This window comes from Dicentrarchus labrax, unplaced genomic scaffold (genome assembly GCF_905237075.1).
Source record: "Dicentrarchus labrax unplaced genomic scaffold, dlabrax2021, whole genome shotgun sequence".
NCBI classification, from domain to species: domain Eukaryota; kingdom Metazoa; phylum Chordata; class Actinopteri; family Moronidae; genus Dicentrarchus; species Dicentrarchus labrax.
The window spans coordinates 25,131,539-25,140,892 of NW_026136708.1; the positions used below are offsets into that span (position 1 = coordinate 25,131,539).

The 9,354-nt window shown below is 40.4% G+C and overlaps 1 protein-coding gene across 3 annotated transcripts; it reads right to left on the reverse strand.

Moving 5' to 3' along the window:
* Positions 1–2,338: 2,338 nt before the first annotated feature.
* gje1a (gap junction protein epsilon 1a) lies at positions 2,339–8,730 on the reverse strand. Of its 3 annotated transcripts, none has more exons than XM_051408830.1 (4): positions 8,610–8,730; positions 7,006–7,188; positions 5,804–6,001; positions 2,339–4,723 (listed from the first exon to the last, which is right to left on the reverse strand). In XM_051408830.1, exons 1-4 carry the CDS (start codon positions 8,637–8,639, stop codon positions 4,526–4,528), a joined length of 609 nt encoding a protein of 202 aa, XP_051264790.1. In that variant the 5' UTR covers positions 8,640–8,730; the 3' UTR covers positions 2,339–4,525. The 3 variants fall into 3 exon arrangements, with proteins under 3 accessions (XP_051264790.1, XP_051264789.1, XP_051264788.1); XM_051408829.1 differs by lacking the exon at positions 8,610–8,730 and adding an exon at positions 8,349–8,582; XM_051408828.1 differs by lacking the exon at positions 8,610–8,730 and adding an exon at positions 7,763–7,916.
* Positions 8,731–9,354: the final 624 nt, after the last annotated feature.

Consider the following 9,354-nt stretch of genomic DNA (forward strand, 5'->3'; position numbering starts at 1 on the left):
TACAAGGTGAGAAACATGCCAAAGCTTAACTGCGATCATGGATTGAAGAACATTGGCCCAATGACTCCAGCCAAACTTTAAAGAAGCTGAATAGAAGAGCACTGTTGCCAAAATGAAGCGATTAGCAACTCAGCATTAGTCAACTTTACGAGCCTGCCCCCCTAACGTCAGCACGCTGATTGGACAGGATTCGGTTGTGGAGAAGGAGCATTAACGAAGGAGCCGAATCAGAGACTCAGACACCCCCAATCATGTATTTTTGTTTGCCCCCTGACTTTAAAACATACCCAGGTGCACCCATGGCTAGCAGTAATAGCTGTCATTGCATAGCAAAACCCCTTTCCCCTTTCAAGCGCAAAGGAAAAACTACGGTGGCCACAAAATTCAAAAACGTGAATGACCCTATCTACAGCCAGTGTTTGGTTTGTCCCTTCTGGGCTACTGTAGAAACATGGCAATTAAACATGGTGGACTCCATGAATTGCGACCTGCAGGTAACAACAAACAACGATTCTTATATTCAGGTACTTATACACTAATACAAACATAGTTATGCATATCATATTCCATTTTAGATAGATTAATAGATCCTCCTACATGTTACACACTAGACCTTTAATGGGGCAATTCTGTTTAAAATCCTTTCAGTAGTGAATATTCCACTTACCAAATTACGTCAACAACTAAATCAAAAATGAAACAGAGATAATTGTAGGACATTTTTAATCAATCATCTCAAGACAAAACAAATAGCAGAATAACTGGTCACCTGAACAGTAGCAAACAGAGACACAGGTTGTTTCAATATGTATGCGTTGGTCATAAAGTGTGCCTCTTTGTCTTTGACATAGCTGCGAGCTGAAGGACAAAATGAGTTCAATACAGAGACAATAGTTGATGAAAAATGAAATGAGTCCATTGTAACCTGAAACAACATCAGTAAAAATCAAAGATATAAAATGTAAAGATGAATTTTAAATGTAGTGTAGCCTATATGATGCGTCATAGTTGAGGAGTTTTCACAAATAACCCCGATATTGGTGGTGAAAACAAGCATCGAGAAATATTATAATAGTTGATATTTTACAACACAGTTCATCAGAAGAACAGTTTGGGTTTTGGTAAAGAAAATCAGCAGTTGTATCTTCCAGGTTCCAAGTTCTGTATCAGACCAAAAATAATAATAAACTCCAATCTCTACATTAATTCACCAGAATCTTATCAATGACTCAAACTTGTTAAAATACACCATCTGCTTTCCAAGTTACTAAAAATAAATCAATCAATGTAAGACAGTTAACCACAGCTTCATGTACAAAGTTCTTTACCAAGACTATAGCCTGTAGGTTTAAGCCTGTTGAACAACTTTTATATTATTTTTATCATAGAGATATATATGAGCAACATATGACCTTATGTGGGTTTAATTCGATATATTAAATGGTTAGCTCGTTCTATTTAGTCAAAATTAGAGATGTTATAGCAGTAGCTAACAAGTGAAATGAAATAGGTGGTGCTAGAGGCTGAGTGGCGTACTGACTGCTCGCAGGGCTAGTTGGTACTGTATCTGGCAAGCTTGCAACACAGGTAATGAGAGTCCCTCAAGGATTTTGCATGCTTTTGGGGGGGGATTGTTAAGGTCAAAATGGCTGACTTAAGCTATTCTTAAAAATTGCGATACACACAAATTTCGTTTCAAAGTGAAAATTCAAAAAGGCAAAATTTTGAAGGCAACTTGTTCCAGTTATAATAAAATTGGTAGTAGTGACTTATAGCTTTGCACAGGGGACTGCTATAGTTAATCATTTGTGGAAAAGTTGCAGTGATTGGACAAAATTGCAAGCTTGTGCAGAATTCACAGGGAATTGGTTGAATTTGTGTTAACTGTTGAGATCACAACTTCCTGGAGTGACTGTAATAGGCCATGATAGCTTCCTCTGTTTTGGACTGTGTGTTCCCTTAAAGGTAAGCCTGACATGATTTGGCATTGGTCAATGTTAGAAATTCATGTTCTCCAAAGATAAATGCAATGTGAAAGATTTGTACGGGTAATTGTGTTGAATAGATTGAAATATCTTGATTTTATTTATTTATTTTTACTAATTAAGCTGTTGTAAATGCTATTATAAGACCCAAAGAGAGACTGCCTTAACACCCAGTGAGTTTGTATGTTTAACGTTATTCCAATAGTGAATTTTATGAGCCACTCAGTTACCGATACGTCAGGCTTACAGGAGATGGTTATCCAGGACCCATCCAAAGAATGACGACCTTGGATCAGGGCTACGATTTGATGAAACCCATTTACATGTCACATGTGAGCTGAACAATACAGATGTGGAGTTTTACATTTTTATTTAATGGAAACAAGGTCTAAGCCTTGGTGACAGAACTTTTAGAGGCAAAATTTACAACCATTCTCCACTAATAGATACCAGAACGCAGACGAACCCAAATCACAGGAGTCACATACCTGTTTCAAATCCTCTTAAAGCCTATCAGACTAACCAGGACAATCTTACTGTAAGTTGGGATCAGTTGGAGTGGTCCCTCAGTGCTGGAAAAGCTTATCGAAGAGTTTAAAAGGATTTGAAATGAGGGTTTGATCCACTTTTGTCTGGTAATGCAATTTTGTACCTGAGATGATAAACAGATTGCTGAAAACTTCATAACAAAAGTTGGATGGATGTCTGATTAAAAAAAAAACATTACAAAACATGAGAGGTAATAATTTTCAAAATACATTGACAGTGACAACAAAGGCAAATGTACATAAAGTATTATGTGTAGTACTACAAGCTAGGAAAAGGTGATATTAAGAGAGTCGGGGTTAAGGGGAGATGGTTGAGAATCAGACATGGACAAAAGCTCAACCATCATTTCAAATATATCTGGACTGAATGAGCACTTTTGCTTTTCATCCATAAAAATAATAGTTATAACATTATATATGAGACCAATAGGGCCTTGAAACTCTAAAAACTTCAAATTTCTATTCTGATTTTGTCCATGTCTGTTAGGAACTTCACTACACAGTGATATTTTATCAAGAGCTGTTTCAGTCTCACCTTGGATGTTGAGACATCCAATTATATTAAAAATCTAAGCACAAAAGATGTGCAGTATTTCTTCTTACTGGCAGTTGATGATTTTTTCAGATACTTAAAAGACGTTGCAACTTGTAGTACTGTTAAATATATTTTCATCCCAACACAATTGTATACCCAAATTCAAATGATAGTTATCACTGATCCTTTAGACTATAAATTTAGATTATTACATCAACCCCTTTTAAATTAATTTTGTATCTTTGGGGAGATCTTTACCCGCAAAGAGTAAAACACTACATTTCAACCATTTTTAGTGATAGCATCAAAATACATCGCTGTTTGAAGATGCATTGAAGTAAACTGAGCTATTGTTTTATCCTTTCTGGCGCATGAAATAAATGGCCTGTTGGAGACAACCATCCTCAATTCTACAAGTCAAGTTGAAGGTTGCTCAAGACCAACCAAGCTCAAACAGATATTTGATATGGAAGACAACCCCATCAGAAGCGCTCATGTTGATGTAAAGAAAGGTCAGAACGGGCTGGAAGCAATAACTGTCACACATGGAAGTGTCAGGAGCAATGGCACCTGCAATTCACTCGCCCATGGGTAAGGTTACTGGATCGCAGTTTCTGAAGAATGACATAAGTGATAATCAATTGCCAGTTCTATAGTCCGCCTGTCATATTTGATCAGCACTTGGAAGACAAGCCAGACTATGCACTTTTATACAGAATTATGTGACTAGCTAAATTATTGTTGCATTGTTGGTTGTTATTACATAACATGAAGACTTAATGCTTTTTCATCAAAGCTTTCCGAAACTGTAAAAGTTCAGAGAAGACGTTGATTTGATGAATCTTGATGCATTTAGTGCACACCAGGCCCTTAAGCATACGGCAAACATATGTGCAGCTAATGCTTCCAGGGCGTTTCTTCTGTAAGAGTATCAGATCTTAGGTACAACTCCAAGAACAGGGTTTTAGGGACCCTCAAACTGTTATGGGCCACCAGGTTTGTGACAAACTAGGCTAACCTTGTGCTCTAATTCGACCATAGTCACAGATTTTAGTAGCACCCTGAAGAAAACCAGAAATCCTATCCCATCCCCCAACGGTTCAGAGTCAGAGGAACATATTCTCTGGCCACCACGTCCATACAAGACCCTTGGACACAGCCAGTACAGACCCACTGATATCTGAAATACAACTAGGGATGATCACTCTATCATTAAGGGCAAAAAAACACCTAGAAAATATTTCAGACTTGCCAGCTATGACACTGTCGCACATTCTCAAATTTCTTGGTGCAACTGACTCACAATGGACCACAGGTGAGGTTGTGCTCTTACGTTAGCTCGCTGTATGATAAAGGTCCAGCAGTACCTAACCAAGAGATTGATAAAAACTGGCAGAAATAGTGTCATATACAGTATTTTCACCCTAAGTCATTTTATGTGTGCTTGTGTGTATGTGTCATTGGTTGTTGAGATACCCAAGCCGTCTGCAGAGTATCTCAAATATCTCAGCAATACAGAGAAGTATGGTGATCACAGTGAAGGTGTACATGGCACTGAGGAAGATGGTTTTTTCAAAGTGTTCGGGAACCATGCACTTAGTCACATTAAAAGTCTTTTCCAAAGCACTGGCATCACACATGTACAGCGGGTGGACCTGAGGGAAAAAAGAGACACACAAGATGGTAATGCTTTCATTGTACAATACTTAAATGTCCCTCTGATTTATATAGACGACACTGTGCATTTTTTCGGGGTAACATTCAGTCTTATTATTGAATACTAATATTGATACTCTAGTTGGGTCCTACCAAGTTGGGTCCTAGCTGTAACTAGCATGTACTGGGCAGGATCACAACTCCAGAGCAATGGCTGCATTCAAAATTAAAATGTTCCATGTGAATCTTGACCCATTCTGACAATGGGTGTGTAACAGTATCAGGTATTTCAACACAGTCAAACTTCTCCTGGCACTTCATGCTCAAAGCTACTATTTTGAGTTGTAATATGGGGTTATTTTGCAAGGTTTTGAAGGAAACAGTAATTTTTCAGGAATCATCTTGAACAGCAAAGAGCTTTTGGGACACCATCCAGCTGGCAGAAAAATGTCAACTAAAAGATCCAACTGTGGCCATTTTCCACCACCACTAGCTGATATCATGGATATGCATGAATTTGTAGTACCCTCCTATCCACCTCTTTGGATGACCAAGCTTATTCATTGTTGATTCAGAGAAGACACCAGTGATTCTCTGCACTGAAGACTTTTCTTGCTCTTCTGCCGACAGACTTCGTTAAAAGTTATATGGTTTGTTGATCTGATTGGTTGAAATTTACCCATGGGAGACGGTGATAGATAAATGGTTCATTCAGTCACCTGACAAGTATTTTTTGAAAGTGCCTGCCCTTTTTCAGTTTCCAACAACGACTTCCCAGATGGTTCTGTGCAACAACAGTTAGGTTAGGTGTTCCCCGGTCCGATTTCTTCACAGGTGTTCCAGGTATACGAATAGGGAAACCTAGCAACCTGGGACATGCTGGAAGGATTACATCTCCTGGTTGACCAAGGAGAGCTATGGTAACCCCAGGAGCAACTTTCCCCATGAGAAGGTCGCACAGTAATGGATACTCTTGTGCGCCCTTTTGTTACAATGACTGTGGGTGGATGCATAAGTCCAACACGGAAAAACACTCAATAGAGTTCATCAAATTTGAAATCATTAGAAAATGAACATACCTCGAAGCCAAAGAGGTGGCTTTGTAGCCAGAAGGCAATGACTTCAAGAATGATGCGCAGAAGAACAGAAATGATGTAGAAGACGGTGTAGATGGGTCGTTCAAGGATCTCTTCCTGGTCAATGTTCTTACAGGCTGCATAAAGGTGGAACACTGCCCCAGGAACTAGCACTGTCACCAGTTGTAACGCCCAAAACACCTGGAGTTGGCAGGAAGAAGGAAAGGGAGGAGTGAGAAAAGCCAATGGAAGGAGACAATAATGGAAGACAGCAAGAAGTGGAGTGGATGAGAGAAGAAAAAAACGTTTGTGGCTAAGAGGGATAAAAGGAAGGAAAAAGTTTGAGAGAAAAAGAATAAATAAAGGAAAAACAATATTTGTAGATTAATTTTTCATCACATATTGGTTTTAAATTGGCCATCCAGATGATGCAGGTAAATAAAAGATGGTGTTTGTGTCTTTGGTAAGTGAGGATGGCAGGAACCCAGCCAAGTTCAACGGTTGCTGAAATGTTTCACCTGCACAGATTGCATTTTCTACCAATGAGGAAAAACCGTCACGCTGATCACAGCCTGAGACTATTTTCTGATTGCAAATGCTTTTCTTTGACTGGACACATTGTCCCTAAAGATGCCTCTGGTGGAATTTACCTGATGCATATACGATACTGTATCTTCTATTTTCATTTGTTTGTGTTAACTATGTTCATTTCTGAGCTATCGTATGTAGCTATAGGGAGTTTAGCTATTCTTATTTTAGCGTACTTTAGCTCATTATACCCTCGTTATTTTATTGGAAGACTGGCGTGGTTGCACCAGAGGGTTTCATTCCTGTGTGATTGGGTTGTACCTTTTAGCCAAATAGTCTGAAGGTAAACTGTGGTGCTATGGGTCTGACTTTATTTTACTTAAGCAGAGTTTAGCTTAAGTTTATACTATGGGTCAAATTTTTGTTTAGCTACTTGATATGATACAACATGTTCAATTTCATTTAGTTCTACCTGCAGAGTTAGGACCTGATATCTATCTACCTAATCATATCATCTGAAACATATTACAACTTCTTTACTTACTTATTAGTTACTTCTTTAGTCACTTATTCGCCAGCACATCAGGCGATACAAACGCTAAGCCTAGCCCTATTTGTAATATTATAGGGCTGCAAAGTGTCTGTGTAATTCAGGTGTACCTTTAGTTCAGTCCTACCTGAGGTGTTATGGGTCTGAACTGGTTGTAGCAGTACAGGTTGAGTTCTCGGCGATCCGGGTCGCAGCTGAAGTGCAGCGCCTCATTCCCATAGACGGCGAAGCCCAGAACGCCCAGAAAGAACATCCGCACCGAGCCGAAGAACAAGGTGTGGAACTGGCCTATCACCGTAGGAGGCCTGAGCTGGAACACACACACACACACACACACACACACACACACACACACAGGTAAGCAAGTATGAACGGCACACACAGGCCCGATTACACAATGACACATGCACATTAACGTAGGCACGGACACACAAATGTGCACAGATACACACACACACACACACACAGTCAGAGACAAAGAGAAAATAGCTTTTGTCAGCCAGATAAATGCAGCCGTAACCGAGGCTCACTGAGGCCCAGAGCTCTGAAGGCTAAAACAAAACCCATTCAGAGGAAACATTTCCCATCTCCTCTCTTCACCTGCTCTGTTCTGACACTGACATTCAGTCGTGTTTACCGGAAAAAAAGCCCCAAATGACACCCTCACAAAGCTAGGAGCCTTCCGGGTTTAAAATATGTCACTCTGCTACATGAAGACGGAGGTAATGGGAGATGAGGACGAAAACAGATCAATGTCTTTCTGTTTTAAGCCTCAGGAGGAATAATTGTTCGACGTCGCTCCTGTCAAACCCTGAAAGGTAAAAAGTGTCGGCGAGCCGGGCCCCGCGTGACAGAAACAATAAAAGCCTTTGTGATCTACTTACGCATCCTTCATAAAAGTTCTTGATGTAGTTCAAAGACATGGTTGGCCCGTCGCTCTCCGCTGTTTAACTCCAGGGCTGCTCTGGGCCCTCATGGCCGGTTTGCTGCTGGCACCAGTTAAAGGCCACCAACGGTAGGGCCACAAAATCTCCAACTGACCCCTCTCTCCCTCGCTCTCTCTCTCTCTCTGCCCTGAAAGCCCATGTCAATGCATATTTTTTTTGCCTTTTATCCCTCCATCAATTGACTCACTCAGTAGAAAAAGGACAACAGAGACAGTGGGGCCAACAATGGCCTGTGGGGGCATGTGGTCCCTGCATTATAATCCCTATAGAACTATGTCAGCGAAAAAACTACCTCCTGTCACACACACACACACACACACACACACACACAATGCGGAGAGAGATGGCAAACATGCAACAAAAATACAATGCAGCCGGTTGGGTAAAGGAGCTCAGCTGAACCCTTTCTGGTTATTTTGAGCTTTATTTTGAAAAAAGCACCTGTTAGAACTGATTACTTCTGATAAATCATCAACGTTTAAATGTGATAAATAAATCATTTACTTTCTGAAACAAGGCTTACTTTTTGGGTTTGTGGCGTTTGTTTACGTGGACACATGACTAAATCACCATCAGGAAAAGCAAAAAGTCAAAAAAGGTCAAAAAAAAAACCCAAAAAAACCACACACCCTGCACTGCACACACTTCTGGAAGAGCTGCTGTTGTCCCACACACAGTCCCTGGGCGACCCGCCACCAACACAGAAAGAAAACCCCCACCGATCCAAATTCAAACTCCAAAAGCCAAAACTGGACAAAGTGAAATAAAATGGAAGTCCACACACCAACCGTAATCCAGGCGGCGTGTTGTTCATTCCCCCCTCTTTTTCCACTCAGAGATCCTAAACTCATGCCAGTTGCGGGACCTTGCGGGACAGAGAGCAGAGTCAAGCCCGACGGAATCAGATTGGAGCTCTTCCGGTCGCAGATTTCAAAATAAACACAGGAGCTTGACAAAGAAAAGCCTGAAACCGGAGACATGAACATCTGAGGAAGAGGAGGGAATAAGACAAAGAGTGAACGATCCCATATGACACATAAACAGATCGATGCTGCTGTTTAATATTAATAAAAGAAAGATAAAGTAAGTCTCCACTTTGTTAAAATAATGACATAAGCATGCAATAAATCAATAAAGAAAAGAGGGTAAATGTTTAAACATATTATATATTAAGAGATCGAAGCTAAAATAATTCATACAAATCCTCAAAATGTTTTTAATGTTTTTACAACAAATCAAAAATGACAGTGTCATTATAGACCGATTCATTTTTGATGAGCACTATTAGACCAAGTGTTAATCTGACTATGTTTGAGGCTCGCGCCCCTTTCACAGTAAAATGTTCGGGATGAGAGAGGGTCGTTTTCCCATATAATCATCGTTATGGGGAGTTTGTGCTTTTATTTTGAAGGTCTGGCCACAGGGCTTCCGGTGCATGCCGTACTAACTGTGTCTGACTTGACTTTGGCGGCCAGCGCGTGCCGGCCTGGCTCGTGCCGGCCGTGCGCCCCGCAGCAGCGCGAGCAGCT

What these genes read in the sequence shown, in the direction of transcription:
- gje1a (XM_051408828.1), bottom strand. Translation starts at nt 7,801, where the DNA reads ATGTCTTTGAACTACATCAAGAACTTTTATGAAGGATGC. An exon ending in TCAGACCCATAACACCTCAG is followed by an intron (nt 6,002 to 7,005) that starts GTAGGACTGAAC and finishes TGCCAACTCCAG; the next exon opens with GTGTTTTGGGCGTTACAACT. An exon ending in GCCACCTCTTTGGCTTCGAG is followed by an intron (nt 4,724 to 5,803) that starts GTATGTTCATTT and finishes TTTTTCCCTCAG; the next exon opens with GTCCACCCGCTGTACATGTG.